General features: G+C 43.7%; 1 protein-coding gene across 18 annotated transcripts in view; it reads right to left on the reverse strand.

Moving 5' to 3' along the window:
- CAMK2G (calcium/calmodulin dependent protein kinase II gamma) overlaps window positions 1-19,703 on the reverse strand; it is a 122,285-nt gene that overhangs the window by 31,219 nt on the left and 71,363 nt on the right. For all 18 annotated transcript variants that reach the window (XR_012836373.1, XM_075758589.1, XM_075758579.1 and 15 more), the window contains exons 6-12: window positions 17,761-17,833; window positions 14,587-14,689; window positions 13,625-13,708; window positions 12,655-12,749; window positions 9,943-10,065; window positions 7,350-7,433; window positions 6,654-6,696 (exon numbers count right to left, since the gene is read on the reverse strand). Coding sequence is in view for 17 of the 18 variants with exons in the window: in XM_075758589.1 (XP_075614704.1) it covers window positions 6,654-6,696; window positions 7,350-7,433; window positions 9,943-10,065; window positions 12,655-12,749; window positions 13,625-13,708; window positions 14,587-14,689; window positions 17,761-17,833 (605 nt within the window). In the remaining variant the exon portion in view is untranslated. The remainder of the gene's footprint in view (window positions 1-6,653; window positions 6,697-7,349; window positions 7,434-9,942; window positions 10,066-12,654; window positions 12,750-13,624; window positions 13,709-14,586; window positions 14,690-17,760; window positions 17,834-19,703) is intronic.

Consider the following 19,703-nt stretch of genomic DNA (forward strand, 5'->3'; position numbering starts at 1 on the left):
TCATCTTGATTTCACGTGCAAGTGAGGAGAACCAGGTGACCATGGGGTCAAAAGGGGTCCAGCATTTATACCACACATACATCAAGGCATCTCACATAACAACTGTTGAAAACAAGTAGTTGTTATGGCCTTATAACACTTCAGAAGCAGTAAAGGATTCTGCAACTTAAGAAATATCACAAATGGGACATCCTTGAAATAAATAAAAACCCAAACAACCACCATCAGAGAAGGGAAACAGCACCACCATATGTCCTGGGAATGACCCAGACACTAGCTGGGAAGCAACATTGTTCACACTTTGTGCAGTTTCCCCAGAACCTCACATTTATCTTTGTGGACAGAAGACAGCTAAAAATCACATTGTATGGCCTTAAAAGCAAATTGAGCTGAGAGTCCCTCTGCGTGGCGCAGCACTGTGCAATGCTGACCCAGTGCTCCCCAGCGCAGCCTGCCCGTCTAGCCCCCTTCCCTGCTTCCACCTCTGCACGGCACACACTGTTCTCCCACAGGCCTGCCAGCATCCCAGCACTGCAGAAGGAAACTCAGTCTGTGGTGTATTTAGTTCATGCATCGTACTATAGTTTGTAGGGACAACTGGAGAGCCCATGAAATGCATTCACACGGAGAGATGACTGCAGACACCTCAAACAAAAGGGAGGCATGCAGATTTACTCACACGTCAACCTGAACATGTTATGAGACAGAAATTAAAGGGGATGCAAGTGGAATTTCAGCAGCAAGCAACAGACAAGACTTCCTGTAACAGGAGTCATTTTAGAAGACAGGCAGCACCACCCAACATGCAGCTTAGCAAAGAGACAACAGGAGGAGGAAGATCCAAGGACACATGAAGGCAGACTCTTTACTGTTTGGCAAACGGTCTTATACCCATGCTCTATGGTTTTCCAGGCATAAGATACTAGTATTTATTTTCACCATCCCTTCCACTTCCTCTACATATTAAAGGGATTAAATTCCCTCCTCTCAGTGGAGTTAAGAGTTCCTCTGTAATGAACCAATACAAAGGCACACGCTGCTCACCCAGTAACTTAAAAGCACAGTTCTGTTCCTGGTTTAACACCACACCCTCCAGTTAATCTCTGAAGAGAAACACAAAAGGCCTCCCCTGCACACACCCCATATAGCCCTCCCTCTTCACACATTTCTCAGTTTTGGCTCCATAGGAAACAGCCTGGGCTCTGGACCACGCTCCTGGCAGAAACACAAACCCCTAACGCTGAACTCATCAGCAATAAACACTAGGCACTCTGGATGTACCACAGCCAAGGGGTGGGGTGGAGGAGGGAATTTCCAAGAGGGACTGAAATACCCACTCCAAACACAGCCATGGATAGTGCCTCCCTGCTACCAGCCCTGCTCCTCCTCTTCCAGCAAGAGAAGCCCTTCGCCCAGCCTGCTCTGGGTTTGCCCTGTCCCCAGCTGTCAAATCTGTTCAGCTTCTCACCTCGGCTAAGCTTCCAGAGAGTGTTTTTTGGGATGCAAGGATAAAACAGGCTTTTATTAAACCTAACTCATGATGCTAGTCTGACAGACAAGCCAAGTTCTGGTTTCTAAACATAAGCGTTTACACCATGAAAAATTTTGGACTTTGCTGAGACTTGATTATTAAAATAAAAATTGTATCATACCAACACAGAATTCCCAACAACATAGAGCTGCAGCTTGTCATCCTCATATTCTCAGTTCGAAGTCAGATTAACTAATTCTCAACTTGATGTCACTTCTGGGGCTCACCACAAACCTACCGACAGTATACAGCAAAGAGGCACCTCTGCCTACAGTTACAAACAATGCCCGTGAATACAGCGTAACTTCAAGAAAATCTATTTATTAAGGACAAGACAGAGCAAAGACTGAAGTTTAACTCTGCCACGATGGCTATTTAGACACAAGTCACTCTAGCAGTGGCCATATAAACACAACAGAGTCATTTCACAGAACACAGGAGAGTTGTTGTCTTGTGTTCTCTACCCTCACTTTGCGATAAGCATTTAGATGCAGCGATGAAATCCACGTGTTTCTGGGAAGCTGCAAAATGGAAGTCTAATTACTGAAGTACACTACTTCAGCAGATCCACTCTGTAGTGGTTACGCACCATTTTCTGAGCCCTATGACTGCTTCGTAAGCAAATTAACAGATACCTTTGACACCATTTCCCACAGCATTCTCCTGGAGAAACTGGATGCTCACAGCTTGGATGAGCGTACCCTTTGCTGGGCAAAAAACTGGTTGGATGGCCAGGCCCAAAGGGTTGTGGTGAATGGAGTTACATCCAGTTGGCAGCCAGTCACAAGTGGTGTTCCCCAGGGCTCAGTATTGGGCCAGTTCTTAATATTTAATGATCTGGATGAGGGGATCGAGTGCACCCTCGGTAAGTTTGCAGATGACACCAAGTTGGGCAGGAGTGTTGATCTGCTTGAGGGTAGGAAAGCTCTACAGAGAGATGTGGACAGGCTGGATTGATGAGTGTTTACATGAGTCAGTGATGTAAATGTCTGGTCCTGAGTGGCTATCTACATAACTAACACAACACAGCAGAAACTTCAAATATATTACTCGCACAGTTTTAACTTCACTTTAGTTAAAGGGAAGAACACAAATTCCAATCTGAGTATAAATATATGTATGTATGTATACACACACAAAATACCAAAAATTCAGTTTTACAAACACTTTTGGAAGGCAGGTATAACAGGACCGTGAAATATTTCAGTACCACTTCATTATTTGTATTATTTCCTTCTTCTTGATCTTTAGTCAGGTCAAAAATGTCTCTGTACAGGTTACACCAAACGCAAGCATATTCAGCCCTTCTTTACTTAGCTAGAAAGCTCTGCTCCCTAGATCTGCCTCCGTCTCTGTCAACTTCACCTAACTAGTTAAAACCACCAAACTTCACATCTGAGAGCTAATAAGCATCTGTAAGAGACATGTAATGAATTCCAGCTATTGTCACAAGCTGCCATAATAGCTACTTCACAAAACTGACTTGAGCAAGCAGTGACAATTCCCAAGAAAAAAGCTCAGCATCAGTTAAAGACAGAGGTTTCAGACATAAGGCTTAATTACCTGCCATGTCTGCGTTAGGATCTATTTTAAACACAGTGTAGCACACAGAAGTTGTGCTGAACCACTTGAGAGAAGTGAATTTCATAGAGTGTGATAGTTTATTGAACAACTCCCCACTTTAACAGTTGCAATCCAGTTAGGAAAACAGTGCTAAGAATTTCACAAAGTCCACTTGTAAGTCTTGCATAAAAATTAGCTTATGGAGAAAAGCCACTTCTCAACACTTTGTGAAGATGGATTTTTTCTAAGATGAAAACCAATTTTGTCCATCATTTCGCTGTTTATAGCAAGCCTGCTTACAGAATTGCATCTACATAATGAGTCCAGACACCCTTTAATGCTGCACTATAAGGAGTCTCTGAAAATCTTGCCAACTTTCTCCTAGTAATAAATTCACATTTACTTCTCAGAATGTGATTTAGGAGTTTCTTGCATATGATCTAATCAATTGATTTACCTGACTTTACTTCTGTAAGTGAATGCAGATCAGATCAGTGTTTGCTTGGATCATCTGAGCATCAAAAGCTACAAGTGAGCACCCAAATCATCCTGTGTATACCCTGGCATGACTCTAAAGATCTCATAGCGAAGTTTAGATTGCAATGCTCTCTCTCGCAGCTGAGTGAATACCTACTGGAGCGTGGACAGAAGCTACAAACCCCTTATTATAACCAGGTCTCAATTTCCTGACTTAGACTGAAATGACTGCATTTTAACAAATGTGATCTGCTTTTAACAAATAGCCTACAGCTGACCTGAGATACAATCTTTTAAAAAGAACCACAAACAGCCAATATTAAATTGTTGAATATACCATAACCAGGGAAAGGAGTCAGATCACATTCTTTTATCTTTAGGAACTGACCTGAGGCAAAAGGCACCTAGCAAGCAACAGATTACTCACAATAGAAACTTTTTTTCTTTGTAAAAAAAATTTTTTTTTTGATGGGGAAAAAAAAAGAGAAAGCACTGCTACAGACTCTTTAAGCATAGAATTTGTCATAAGCTAAAACCACACTGTCAAATGAAGGAACTGCACTTTACAAAATACGTGACAGAGGAGATAGTAATGAGAACAGGATTAAAGAAGCCTTCTCATATTTCCTGCAGATAGTACTATTGTGCCTAATTAACTGATACCAGGGTCACATGAGCCTTCGTTTTCCTCTTGGTTCTAAACATCTGTGAAGAATTTCTTAGAAGATCTCATCCCCAGACAGGAAGAAGCTCCTCTCTTCATAAATCTAGTTCCCTGTCTGCTGGGAATGGGGTTTTTAGAGGCCCACAAAACAGCGTTACTCAATTTGAGAAAATAAAAACCCCTTATGGTCTTTAGAGAAATAAACAAGTACTATTTCAGAACTTTTCAAATGCAGTTACATGACCTGTCATGACAGGAAAAGTCTGAACTCTACCCAAAGTTCCCACATGGACTTTTAACTTCTTACTTTAAGTTAGCATGCACTTATTCTTCAAATCCAGCAGATTTATGGATTTCAACTGCAGTAAATAAAAAAAAACCCTAATTAAAAAATAATAATAATTTTAAAAAGTCAAACTCATATTACAGTCCTGCAAAGAAAACAAGAGCAGCTGATCTCCCCACTTTCAAAACACATGAGAATATTAGGAATAGCTATTATCTGCAGAGGCTATAAATGCTTTGCATCTAAATTCACAACACTTCCTTCTGGGCAGCTTTTCAGAGCATATCATTACCTGGGATCGCAGCTTATATTCAAAGCAGAACTCAGTGATACTGAGAACCCTGCACTCACTATGGGCCACCTAGGATTTGCTTTTCTTCAGCTGTTAACTGAAGCGGATCCAGCAGCTTCAGCCCTTGAGACAGAGAAGGATGAGCAGAGCAAGCCTTTTCCTCCTCAATACTAGCTCAGGGAATAAGTGGATGTATAGGTCACACACCATTAAGAAGAACCCTTCTCTCAGGCATTTCATGTACTCAAAATCTGGGCCACAGGAGATTTTCTTACCCAAGCGCTTCTGCAGCTTCATTAGAAGTGACAACATTTGCAGACTAAAAATGAACCTAAAACTGCTATTTAAAAAAAATAAAACCCCTATTTCAGAATCATCAACTAAGTGAAATAAAACCTAGCTTTGTGAATAGATCAAAACCCGTTCACGCCAGCAGAAAGCCCAAGAAAACATTGTTTCATACAGTGCTGCAGAAGCCGTGTCATTGTGCCATAGCTCCCCAAAAAGTTATTTCAGAATCATTTTCAGAAAACAATGTATAATTTTTAAGTCCTGTAATAGCACAATCCTTGGACAGGTAAATGGAGAAAATTATTCTCTCCTTTTACAGCCAAACTACCAGAAATGCAGTAAAGAGAAATTGCTGTAGCCACATGTAGTCCTGCCATATTGGCACAGGTTCACCTGAAAGTAAGAACCAAGGAAAAACCATTCCTTGCTGAGGGTTGTCCCTTAATTGTAGCTTGATTTCACATCCTTTAATTTTTTTATTTTTATTTTTAATAGCAATACAGGAGGTTAAAAATGCTGCCTGGATTTCACAAAAGAATGTATGCATGAATGTGCACTTTGAATGCTGGGATGATTATTTCACAGATGTTTTCATTCCAATTAGAAGTTTATTGTAACATCACCCAGGATATAAGTGGTGTCCACCATTAGTAAATGGCCAGATGAAATTAATACACTTCCATTTCGTTCATCATCATTTATAATCCATACAGTAGACTTTCACTTGAAAGCAACTGTTGTCAGGTGCAATAAAAATATGACTCATGCATTCAATGATTGTCCTTTTTAAAAGTCAACAAAAAATGACAAAGAGGGCAAAGAAAGCAAACAATCCCATAAACCAAAAGCACTTGCAAATAGAGGTTTTCCACCCAAATGGAAATAAACACAGATAAGACTGCATCACCTTGATGTGCTGAGCCAAGACAATCATCTTCCAAAAAGCACTGATTTGCATGTTGAGATTTGCATTTTCAGTAAGTGCACTACGTAATGCAGTTGGGTGGGTGCCAGACTACCAGTTATTAAGCTTAAAAGGATGAAAACCACTTCTGAGACTCCAGAAGGAAAAGTCTAATAGCTAGATGCTTCAGACCCATTTTTGATGAGTCAAAGTTATACAATACCCAAAAAAGCTCCTGTCCCTATTCTCACCAATATTATTACTTGCTCTGTGTCCCTGCCTCAGGTGTAAAGGAATCACTGCTACATAATAAGAGGTCTTGACTCCTGCTTTCAGATGGGAAAGCTAACACATGCCAGCTAGAATTTCCCAAAAATAATCTGATAACAAAATATCATGAGAGAATTGTGGCAGCTGACTTTATTTCTGTTTTGTACCAGACTACAGTGCCACGTGCTCCTCCCCAAACAAATCACGTCCTATTTCACACTGGTCACCAGCCAAGACAAAGCGACCACCATTACACCATGATGAATTGTGAGCATGTTTCCTCCCCTCCTACTCAACCCCAAAATGGTTAAAATATCCCACGACTCTCTTACACAAAACAAAACCAAGGAAGGGATGGGAACAGTGAGAAGTTACCTGAAAAATTCCGAGACACAAGCATCGTCGTGAGGATTGCACCCTGTGGGAAAGAGAAAGCAGGGATAACAGTGTCGCTCACTTAAGAAAGGGGTTGGGCTGACTCTGTGGAGAACGCTGTGCGTCAGGTGCCACAGCAGAGGTATCCCAGTGCTACCCTGGAAAGTCCTAATGCATCCAGGGTTCCCACATGTGGCTGCTGGACCTGACACAGGACCACTTGGCATCGTGCCTTTCTAGAGTGGCAGCTAGAGGCCCAGCAGGATAGCCACGGCACTAAGAGTTACGCTTAAACACTTAGATGCTTCCTAGCTTTCTAATAGCAGGCAGCTGCTTCACACACAGGCCAGAGGCTTTGTCCTAGCTACAGGCAACTGACACACTATCGCTGGGAAGCAGAGAGCGATCAGAACTAAAAGCCCCAGGATTTAAGAGCAAGTTGCTCTGTTTCAACTCTCTTGCAGAAAGTAGAAGGGGTGATTATGTAGCAGAAGAAGCACAAGAAACTTAACAGCTTTGGAGAAAGAAACTACCCAGCTCCTTAATACACTACTTTAGTACCCTGTACTGGAGGAGCACATCAGGTACTTCGCTAACATTACTGAGCTGATCATAAAAGATATTGTTGCTAGGAAGGCATTAACCTCAAATTCAGAGGATTAAAAACTAACTTAAGGTAAACTAACATATACTCACCTTTAGCTTCCTTCTAGCATTGAACTTTCTCAAGCATTCCACAGTCTCCTGCCTGTGCATCATTGAAGCGACAGTGGATCGTTGCTGAAAAACAGGAACAGCAAAAGATCAAGAACATAGCCTAACCAAATAAGCCAGGGGAGTTTGCTCCACAATCATGACATGCAAAGTGACGTGGCCAAGCCTCTCACCACTGCAACCAGTTCATAACTTAAGAACTTCCCAATACAGCAAGACACGTTAAGTCAAAGTTGGCTATTACAGCACTGTGCCCAGGAAACTCTACTACTGAATTAGACGTGAGAATCAATGCTCCCTGTCTCTCAGGCATGCAAATGGATCAAGACAGTAAGATGACAAATTCAAATGAACAAGCATACTCATGGGGAACTGAGTTAGAGGCACTACAAGATATCTGGGTTGCATTAGCTACGGCTCTAAGGGGAAATTCCAAGCAGTAAGTGAATACTAGTGAGCAGTAGCCTTCCTGGACGTGGCAACTCCCTGAATGTAAGTGCTTGACTAGCAGAGGCCTTGGCATCTTTGCATCATAGAAACATAGAATGGTTTGGGTTGGAAGGGACCTTAAAGATCATCTAGTTCTAACACCCTCCACTAGACCAGGTTGCCCAAAGCCTCATCCAACCTGGTCTTAAACACTTCCAGGGATAGGGCCTCCACAACCTCTCTGGGCAACCTGTTCCAGTGCCTCACCACCCTCACAGTAAAGAATTTCTTTCTAACATCTAATCTAAATCTACCCTCCTTCAGCTTAAACCCATTACCCCTTGTCCTGTCACTACACTCCCTGATAAACAGTCCCTCCCCATCTTTCCTGTAGGCCCCTTCAGGTACTGGTAAGTCGCAATTAGATCTCCCCAGAGCCGCCTTTTCTCCAGGCGTCAGTTTTGTAGAAACAGATTTTCAGTAAGAGGAAAGATCATATAGCTCTACTGTACCAATGCAAAAACCTGAGCATAACCTCTAGCCAGTGATGCACACCTGTCACCCACAGTAGACTGGGATCCCATCAGCTGCAAAAAAAGAACTTCCCAGAACTGTTGCCAGTCACTGAGAGCACATGAGGAAACCAGAGACTGATGCTGCCAGGCATTTAGAGCACATGAGGAAACCAGAGACTAATGCCAAAGTAGCTGTTGCTCTTGCACAGAGCCGCAAGCCTGAATTCCCTTTACAAGGACAGTGGGTGAATTACTAATTTGGCAGATCAGTGTGTACAAATCCTCCATTACCTTTCTCCTGCTTTGAAAAAATTCTGCAATACCCAAAAGAACTGTAAACTATGCTCATATTCCGCTAGTTTCATGGGAAGTCTCTGCTTTGATCCTGTTGTCAAAGCTAGTCACCTGCTACAGTGCACATGGCAGTGTGGAGGGCGAATGTAGCTAAACTGTCCTTTAACTTTGGTGGTCACTATTCATCCAGCCTCCTTAGGAGTGACAGTGATGTCCGCTTGTTCAATGAGGCCTTACAAGAGTCAGGACACGTACTTCAGAAGTTCAGTGATGATAAACTCAGTGTGTCAGATAAACTTCTAAGATTTCGTACCATGTTTACTTCAGAGGAACAAAAAATCTCCAGAAAGAAGACATATGTTGCACACACAGAGACTGCGGAGCAAATGGAAACAACAGACTCAACAGGAGACAGTTTGGGTGAGAAGCTGAAATGGCTGCGAAGTGAAATCAAACTTCCCATAACTCCGAGAAGGAAAGCCTCTCTTGAACCGTTCTATATTATGTTGCCACAGAGAGCAAGCTATTGTAATACATACAGCTTTGGTTACAGGCATGGGGACAAAAGTTAAATATACAGGAACTGCTATTGATTACAAGCATGCAAGGAGGAAAAAAAAAGAGATGCAAAGTCTCAGCTAGTGTGAAGTTTTGACTTCCAAGGAACTTGCATCACTTTACAGCAGACACTACGCTCCTGTTACACAGATGTTCACATAAGTAAGTTTAAATTGCTAATTTGTTGTTTTGGGGCAGAAGGAAAAAAACACCACAGTTTCTCAAGAACAAATGAGCAAAGAAACACACTAGACGCATCCTAGAAAGCAGAAGTATGCTATGGTATTACAAGAACATCTGGTTGGACTTAGGTGGAACTATTTCATCCTGCAGAGATAAAAGTGCACCATTGCTGCTCTCCCCTACGCCCTCTCCCAGCTGCATTCTGGGATTTCCTTGCCAACTGTGCAAAAGATGAAAAATACTTATGTGTGAGGTCTGGCAAGGCAGAAACACCACACACAGAACAGCAAAAGATTGTCTGATGACAAACTCCATCTGACATTTTAGGATGATATGGATTGGAAAAGGAGATGTGGGAAAAAACAAAAACTATGGACATTCACAAAACCGCTAAAAGAATAAGGGATATATTTTTTTTCCCCTACAGTGGCAATAAAAGCACCACAGTATGACAAAGTTGGCTTGCTGAAGGTCAGCCTCCAAAAATATCACAATTTAAAATATTTAAAATACTCTGGGTTCCTCTGCAGCTAAGTCTTCTTGAAGTATCAGTTCAGGGTAAAACACAAATCAATTTGTAAGAGGAAAACACTTACGCAGACCCATGGATGTTTGAGAGCCTGGTCAGCTGTGATGCGCTTTGCTGGGTTTATCGTCAGCATCTGGTTGATCAAATTCTTTGCTTCGGGAGTCACAGTGTCCCACTCAGGTGATGGGAACTGAAAGAGGAAAAAGGAACCGACGATGAACTGAAAATATCTTCTACTAGCAGAAGAGATTCTTCCTCCTACACAGCTGAATTCCAGCTTTTGCTCTTTTGATACCAGGGCTAACATATTTGCAAAATTTTTGTGAAAACCCACACTGAATGAAAACCATACAGAATCCAGCAAACAAATGGTACCAGACAGCAGGACACCCCTGTACCAGGCACAGGCAGGAAGATTAACAGTTTTAAAGCCTTTTAGGAATCACTCAGACCTTTAAATTCCTTTCACACTCAACAGTCAAAAAGTAAAGTCACAGATCTTTTTAACTAAGTTCTGACATGAAAAACACAAGCGCTATTTTTTTTACCCCACCTCATTTTTTCTCCAGCATGCTAAAAAGCTGTAACAGCATATGCAAAAATCACACACACGAAACTACATCATGAAAGCAAAAACAGAGAACATCCCAGCAGGTACACTTTCCCCACCACAAAGCATGATATCCTGGAACAATACTAGTCACTTTGGTGTAGCAACCCCACCAGCAAGTTGTTAGCAAGCATCTACCAAACCAGAAATCATTACTTGGGGAGCAAGAGAGATGTAATAGGGGATGGGAATACAGAAACATGGAAACAAAAGAATCTCAAGTATTTTGGCTGCTGATCATCCATGAGGGGGAACTGCTCTCTCCTGCAATTCCACTAACAATAAAGATGAGATATTTATGCCATCCTCCAGATGCTCGCACGTAGTATAGATGACAGCATGCTGAGATTAAATGCGGTATGTCTCACTCCTATGAATCTACTGTACAAATACAGGTGAACTTGACAACGCAAAGATAAATGTGCTGTTGGGATAAAGCCCCCTGTCTTTAAGACGGAGGGAAAGATTGATCTATCCTGAGAACACTTCCTTACAGTACTACATTATTTAGAAAAAGTTTATCCCATCTCTTTTCTCCTGCATTTTGTGCTTTGCTCTGTTGGGCCACAAAAATGCACTCACCGTATTTGATTTGCATATAATCTTATTTTTGCGTTCTCAGGCATCAGCAAAGCCTTACACAATTTGTTCTGCAAATGTTGCAAGCGACTACTCTAAAATTATTACACTGAGCTTTCAGCCAGGACACTTTTCCCCCACCTGAACTCTGAGGTATTCATGGTAATGCCTTGCAAAACCCCCACCCAAAGGCACAAAGTCCAATTCACCACTGCCACTTCCTCTATGGTCAAGAGAGAGCAACAGACCAGTCCAGTGCATACCAGCTGCTTGGTGCTGGGGTAAGGACACCGGGGAAGGTATGCCAGTAAAACTTGAGCTGTTTTCTAACAGGCAAAACAGGGGAGGAATCTACTGGAACTTGCTCATTATAGGTAAGAATTCAAAACCAACAGGTAGATAGGAGGCATCAGGCACTTCACTTCTCATAACTTACAGAAAGATTTAGACATTTAACCCCTGAAGTGCTTTGAAAATCTCCATCGATACAATTAGTGTAAAACCCACTTCAAATAAGAACAAGCAACACAGAAACAAGAGGGGCAGGAAGGCAAGAGAAGAACACAAGTCCATTTAAGGCTATCAAGTACAAAGACATCACTTTCCTTTCACTCAGGAACCCACCGAGCCAGGACACAGGGTTAGGCAGACCTTTGCGCTCACCACTACAGCTGCTCTCATGGTCTCAGGTACAGAAGCTGGGAGGTAACTGGGGTCCAGCAGAACCCTCACTTTTTTTTTTTTTAAAAATACAAACCACAAGACAGCCTACAAAATGAGCTCCCCAACTTCCTCTTGATATTCATGCCCACAGGCTTTGAGCTAGGATTTCCAGGAGTTCCTTCTTCCCTCCCGAGCCTCTCCTTTACATGAAAGAATTTACATCAAACATTCAAGCTGTGGTACCAAGCCGCATTTTACACCACCTTTGCTCCCCAGTACTAACCTCTTTGATATTCATCTCCTTCAGGCACTTTTTACACCTCAGTTTTGCCATGCTCTGAGAACTGTTCCATGAACTGCTTAGCTTTTTACCAGAGCCTCCAACCCACCATGCTGATCCTCACCATAAAGCCACCCCTCCAAAGGCCCCTGCCATTCAGTCTTCTCACTGGGCTCCACGCTTTCCACGGCTGGAAGAAACTCCACTATGGCACTGAGGAAACCAGAGGCCATAATTTAAGCTATTATTCCACAGAATACTTCCCCATATTTTTAATTAGGCCTTGATAAAGACAGGCTCCTTCTACCTTCCCTCTGCTCCCCAAAAAAGTTAGCATTGGCTACATCTGCAGCACTTTGTGATAAATGGACTAGAAAACACCATTTCCCACCATCTGCATTTCCAGCTCTGCATTTCCCTAATGACCAGTAACATCTTGGTGCCCACTGCAATGCTTTCCACATATCCTTTCAGGAGTCCCCAACAGGACTGTATCCCAGGCAGTGAAGACAAACGAGGTGTATGATCATGCCAAACATCACTTTGCACAGCAGCTTGGGGCCTGCTGCTGGACACCAAATAAGATAGTCCCATGTTTTGGATGGCTTCTACACCCATGCAGGTACTCAGCAAGAAAGTGCCCTTACGTCATAGGCTCCGGCTTTGATCTGCTGATAGAGTTTGTGCTGATCTTCATCCCAAAAGGGAGGGTACCCCACTAGTAATATGTACAGAATCACTCCTGGGAGGGAGAGACACAGATACACTATGGTTAGGCTAATATGCCAATTATTCCTTCAGCCCCTCTTCCTTCCCTCTTGACAGTCCCCAAGGCAATGATTGCTCTGTATCTTCATTTGCCATCATATTTAGCCTTCCGAGGTAGAAAAAGACAGTACAGACCTCTCGTCTGCTGAACCTCACCCTGGCGTGTCATGTTCAGCTCTTAACGCCAGCTGCCAGGAGCTAGAACAAGGTGCACGATGTCCTTCTACCCTCTTCTGGCTATCATGGCTGGTGAGCCACAGCTCCCAGATGCTCTCAGAATAAAATGAAGCCACAACCTCTGGGGCTGCTGGGCAGCAAGGGACTTTTTAGGAAGGACTATGTTTTTAGATGCTTACTGTGCATGGTCTTGGGACAAAAATGACACTGACAAAGCTAACGCTCCTGGCATGCAGAGAACCATTTAGTCAATGTCAGGCAACACTGATATCACGTATCTTTAAACTTACCGGTCCTAAATACATTTACACTTAATTTTTTCCTTTTTAAAAAATCAGCTTTCTTCAGTATTTCATCTTCTACATAGTTAGTGTAATAGGAAATTGCTACAGTTATCTAAACAACTGATGCTACAAAGCATAGACAGGTCCTATCTCTTGAGTCCCAAACATCTGATAGATGGCATGAAGAAAGGATTAGGAGACAGAATCAAATGAGTTCAGGCTCCAATATTAGCTCCATCTACACAAGGTGCTTATCCTCAAGTGCGCCTTCATCTCTCCACCCAATAAGAAGGAGCACTGCATGCCCTCCCAGCAATAGGTTATAAGGAATTGCTCTTCTACATGAAATGGCGTTGCTTGAGTGTAAAACGTTCTGACAGAATCTTACCACATGCCCATATATCCACTGGTTTTCCATAAGGATCTTTTCTTAAGACTTCAGGGGAGAGGTAGCCTGGAGTGCCAGCAAACCCTGCCAGGAAATGGATGACATGAAGTACTTACAGTACTCAAGCAGAAGAGATCTTGCCATATCACAAAATACACTAGTGGTAACCAACAAATTCCAAAACCCATTTCTCACCCTTCATCTCATATTTGCTAGAGCTACCTCTTGGTAAACGAACAAGGGGGAGGGGGGCAGGGGGAAAAAAATCAGATGGGATCGAGTCTCTATGTATTGCAGGATAAACAGAAAAGAAGGAGGGACCGTGTGAACCAGCTGGGCACAAGCTCATATGCCAGGCCTTCTATCATTGTTACGTATAATGGCTTGGAGTCTGAAAACACAAGACACAGATGGGACACATCTGATTGCCAAATGGTGTGGGCAGACCAGGATAAGCAGCCATCTCTCCAGAGTCTCTGCAGCACTGCAGACTCTCAGAGCTGATGTTTAGCCTGAGAAGGTCTCATTTCTAATTATGTTTTAGCTAAACAATGATAAGGCCAGATCCAAATGTGCTTGAGGAAGGCTAGGTCAAATGCATTTCTGTTAAATGACCAAACAAAATTCCACATGTCTACACTCCTGAGCAGTAGGAAAGTTCAGATCAGGGTCTAAACTTAGCAGCTGCATTTATCTCTGACACTAGCATCTACTGTAAACTGAGAAGAAAAATAGAGAAATACATAGCCATTTTTTCTGTCTTTATTTATCATATTCTTTCCTTTATTGCACCTAGGCTCGTGCCCAAGGACCCAGAGGCTGAGATGCTTGGAAAGGAAGCAGCAATGCCAAATACAGACAAGTGTGCTGGAAAGGCTGGGAGAAGGTACTCAGGGAGGGTGCAACTCAACCAGTCACCAGGAAAGTGGGCAGCAATAGTGGGAAAGCTCAAACACTCTTACCAAACCAGGCCTGCTGCTCTCCCTGGACTTCTATAGCCAGTCCAAAGTCTGCCAGCTTGACAGCAGCACCCTTACATTTACTTGCCAGTAGTAAATTCTCAGGCTGAGGAGAAGAAAGAAAACAGGGGGTAAGAATGAAAGGCTGACAACCTTATTGAAGCGTCTTACCTCAGTATTCACATCATTAAATTCGATTTGCTGACTGAATTTAGCAGGCATGTACTAAAGCTGTTCAGGTGAAGGCAGAGCAACAGCAACAAATGTCCCTGACAGAGTGGCAGAAAATCCCCAAGTTTAACACAAATCCTCTGTGGGAGCCAGAGCCTCTCCCAACCCAGCCCATACATTACATGCTGACACCAGAGGGCACTGGCAGTACAGTTCCTGCAGCACAAAACCCAAAATTTGTTTCTGTCATCCTCACAGAGAATAATTGGGGGGGGAGAAAGAGGGGGAAGATGCAGTAGATACAATTTGCAGTGATGTTTCTCCCCATGAACATTACACAGTCCCCAAGGCACTGGAAAAGTAAATATGATGCTAATAAGTGCTGCCAAATACAGCGCCATAATGTGGGAAGGTATCATCTGGATAGGCAGTAGCTTTCATCCCTTACAAAAAAAGCCTCAGCCTCAAATTGGCATAAGCAGCACAGCAGTGAGTATTCTTGCAAGCTGTTTTTTCATGCTACATATTTACAGCAGCATAAAATATGCTGTCTTGCTACTGCCACTGTCACCTTTATGACAAGTGGCCGTGTCACTTCCCCCATGTGCCAGGAAAAGTAGACATACTTTTGCCCCTCACATTTCCGCCTCAAGTGAGTCTCACTCAAATTATAATTCTGTTGTGTTCCAGCAGAGGACTTCAGCAGAAGGCTTAACACAACTCCAAAAATTGTACTGAGAGTCAGCAGCTTCCTCTGAAGCACCAGAGCAGCTATTTACACGGGACCCTTTGAAACCTCAAAGCCTTTAAGGTGGTGGCTATTACAGCTCTGCAGGAAACCCAATTTGTAGCCAGGCAGAACAAATGTGATTTCTCATCCTACCCCCTTCTGATCATTTGTGCAATTCATATCAACGTGAGTTTTTAACCAAGCAAGATGGAAGCCTGGAAATCCAGAAACAGGAGCTTGTCTCAGTTTCACAAATCTGATAAAGGTCTTTTTTGCAGCCGGCTCACCAGTTTCAACGCACGGCAACCCTCTATCCCTGTTCTGCCTGACAGCAACAGGATGCTTTGCTCATTCACCTGCCTTAAAGTACTGGGCATGTGCCTTGCTTCTGCATTGAACAAAGGGAGAACAGCCTTGCCCATCACAGTCCTTGCCATAAGCAGCATGGAAGGAAGGGGAACTGGGTCTCAATACATTTGGATGTCACTGGCTTTTCCCACTATATGGGAAGTGGAAAAGACTGTGTTAATTAAGTTACACCGATGAAAATTCACCAGTGTAAACAAGTCCCTAAAGCAGAAGGCCAATGAAGTCTTCTGAAAATACCTCCCAATTTCAGATAACACTTGGTCTTGGTTTGACTAAGAAACAGTGAAATTTAGGCCAGGCTTGTGCTAGCTAGGCACTATTTGCTTCTAAAATACAGCTAGAAACACCTTAAGGCCAGTGGTGCTTATCCATGTACATGTTTTCCAACATATGGGTTGTCTCAGGTTTCACATACTTTTTGGTAAGAATGTGAATGCATTCTTTAATTTCTTATGGTCCCTATGGGCAGCTCAACGTTTGAAGTTCTTTAAAAGCATGTCAGCCAAAAGCCAGGCTTATGAGAGGGAAGTGCAAAAGACAAAACTTCACCTGAGGCAAGCTCTGCAGTTATTACACACCAACCCTGAAGGCCGAGCTTTTGGCAAGGAGCTAAATATTAACTAACAAGCATAGGATCTTTTATTGCTAAAAGAAATGGCTACTCCTCAGGCCTGGATAGTTTCAGTGAATCAGAGCAAGGAACAGAAGAAACCCATTAACTACAGCGTGGAGTGTCTAGCAGCTGAGAAGCTCTAAACAAGTTCACAATTTTCACAACAACAAAACTTGGGAAGCAAACCAGATTATACCTGAACACAGGATGTGAAGGAAAACTTAAACCATCCTATACTGGAAAACACTACTGATCGTAGAGGCCCTAATTTTGGACAGTAGTGCCTCTTGGAGGCTGCTTTCTCAAGAGCAGGTGTCAGCTCTAATCCAGAGCAGCCATTCCACAGTAGATCACTTGCATCTTTTCACAGTGCTCTGAATAAGAAAGCCAAAAGTGTTGCATGGGAGTTTGCCAGAACACTGCCACTGAGCTTGCAACATGCTTTTACCTTGCTCTCTGCAAAATATTTTTATACTTTCCCCCTTATGCATTGTATAACAAACCAAAACCAACACTAGTAGCAGGTGTCATCCTGCATTAATTTAACTGGACCACTGGTGGCCATCACCATTCCCACTTTAGACAGAAAGGGCTGCAGGGCAGGCAGACCTTCCCGCACAAAACTGTTCATTCTGGAGCCTGCCCAGCTCCCAGTACAGCTGGCACTGCGTGGGAAGGGAGTTTAAGTAACTACACTGCGAGGGCTCTGGGTCTATAAATGTATTATAATGTGGCAAATAGTTGATTCACTCAGTGTTTAACTGGCCAGCAGTTTTGGGTTTAGATTAAAAGCACTTCTACTGATGAGAGAAGAAAGAAATGACACAAAAAATTCTTGTTGTGCATCTCTGCCCTAGCCCAATGGCATGTGTTTGGCAACAGTGCAGAATAAAAATATATGTGCTCTGTGCAAACTCATCCTGTCAGATTGAACAGATTGCCCCAGGTCTCCAGAGATGTCTTCAATGGCAGACTAGAAAGTGTCCTTCATTACAATGAATCCTACCCAAGTTTCTCTGAAAGCCTGCTGCACTCCAAGGTTCACAACTACTCCATCCTGGAGTTGCCTCAGAGAGGCTGACAGCTGGCAAGGTTCATGAAGACTGAAAACTCCCTCAGGAGTTCAGCACACCCTCTAGAAAACTCCGAAGGAGTGAATTTGTGCTTCAGGAACCCCTGAGCCCAGTTCAAGTTAAAAAACCCTGCCAGCTGGCAACACAGTATTCTTATCTTGCCTCTTCCAATGATCCCCTGGCTGCTCTCCTCAGCCTCTGTGGTATGGAGGAAATATTACCTTCAAGTCCCTGTGCACGATATCATGCTGGTGAATGTGATTCACACTCTCCAGTATCTGATGAATACAGTGGCTGCAAGATAAAGGGAGAGACAGAGAGTTATGCACACACACAATCTCTTGGCATCTCATCTCATCCCAGAACTATTTGCCTAACTTTTATATTTGCACCAGGGAGAGTTCAAGACCCCAGGCTGAATCCCTTCATCGTGCCCACTGGATGCCACAGCTCAGTAGTGACAACTGGACACTCCCAGGCCCCTCAGCAACAGGATGCTAAACACCTTATCCATAGCCTCTCTCCTACCTCCCATTATCTCCTTCCTTTCCTCCTCATCACATTAAGCATCTCACTTATTCCTTCAGCCAACAGTGCCCACCCCACACAGGAGAACCGAGGCATCCAAGCATCTGCAAACAGCAGCCGAGATTGGGCAAGCAAGACCAAATTGCTCCAGGAAACATTCAGCTGGGCTAGTCCCAAGCAAAGCATAAACTTTTAGAGAGCAGCAGCCTCCCCCAGCAAATTCAGGATGATGACTCCTGGGCGCCTGCCAGTTTGCAAAGCTTTCAGAGCAGCATCTCAAGCACTTTACATACACAATGTGCGCACACACCCGCTTGCTGGGTGCCTTTTAAGTACAGATCCCACTTAAGGGGTTAGTGATCTGAAAAGCAGACTCATTCCCTGTTAAGTGCAGTGCGCTGCACTCCCCCAGCTCACAGAAAACCGTGTCTCTGTCACTCTCACTGCTGTATCCACAGGAGCAAAAGCAAGACGTTATTTACACCTGTCGCATATGAACAGCGCAACACACCCACGGGTGAGATTTCTGGTTGAAAACATCTCTTCTGCTAAACATTTACTTGGCTCCCAAGGGTGAATGTGGAATGAAGTAGGGATTTTGACAAGTGTGGCTGGGCAGTAAGCACCCAGATGTGGGCAAGTCAGACGGGTCTGTGTCACTGCAGGATCAGTCAGTCCCCTCACCGAATTCTACAAATCTCAGGGGAACAAATTTGAGATGAGTCAAATATTTGAGGGAAGGGAAACTGGCTGCTGGAAAAGATGGGAAGAGAGTGAGGGGAGGAAGAGGAGAGGAGGTGCAGCACTGTGTATTTGTTACCCTCGCCCCTCTGGAGCTGGCAGTACAATCCTCAGGGTCGGAGTCCATGAATAACTCCCCGCTCCCAAAACAAAAATGTATAATTAGAACAGAGCAGAGTCTGAGCGAGAGAGAGATTTTCTGGCCAAAAATGGCAAAAGTGTGAGGTGTCCCAGGCGAGCCAAGTGCGGCGGATTGGCACAGACCTCGCTCCCTTGCTCTCCCAGCCTGCTCTGGAATTCAGCTCGGCATGGGGAGAGAAAGGGAGGAGTTTCATTCTGTCATCTTGTGGGCACTGCGAGACCTGGCCGGCTCACAGTCAGATGGCTGAGCACCCTCAGGAAGGCTCACAGAGCAACAGACAGTTCTCCTTTTCTCCTAACCTTGCCATAATTTTCCTGAGCAGTGTCGGTCACTGCCAGCCAGCTCTTGACCATTTCAGGGAACAGGCATTGGCAAGAAGGACAGGGGAAAGGATGATGATTGATAACCTCAAAACTTCCCAACTTCAAGACAGAACGGCTTGCGTGAGTGTGTATCTGTCCAAGATGTTGTGCCTACAACATCTGTGCACCCCACTGAAAACATCTCCAGGGCTCTCAGATCTCTGCCAGGAGTTTCAGCAGAGATGATGAGCCCACTGGCCTTCCCCATCAGCAGACAGCTCACCAGCAAAGCGTGCAGTGCAATGCTCAGAAGACAGAGGCTGTAAGCATACCACAGGGAAAGCAAATAAGCGCCCACAGACTCCACAACAATACCTACACCAACACACTAGGTCATGCTTTTTCCTTCCTTGCACTCAGTGTGATCTTCCTCACAGTACTGCCTACCAAG

This window comes from Balearica regulorum, chromosome 7, assembly GCF_011004875.1.
Source record: "Balearica regulorum gibbericeps isolate bBalReg1 chromosome 7, bBalReg1.pri, whole genome shotgun sequence".
In the NCBI taxonomy this organism is placed as follows: Eukaryota; Metazoa; Chordata; class Aves; order Gruiformes; family Gruidae; genus Balearica; species Balearica regulorum.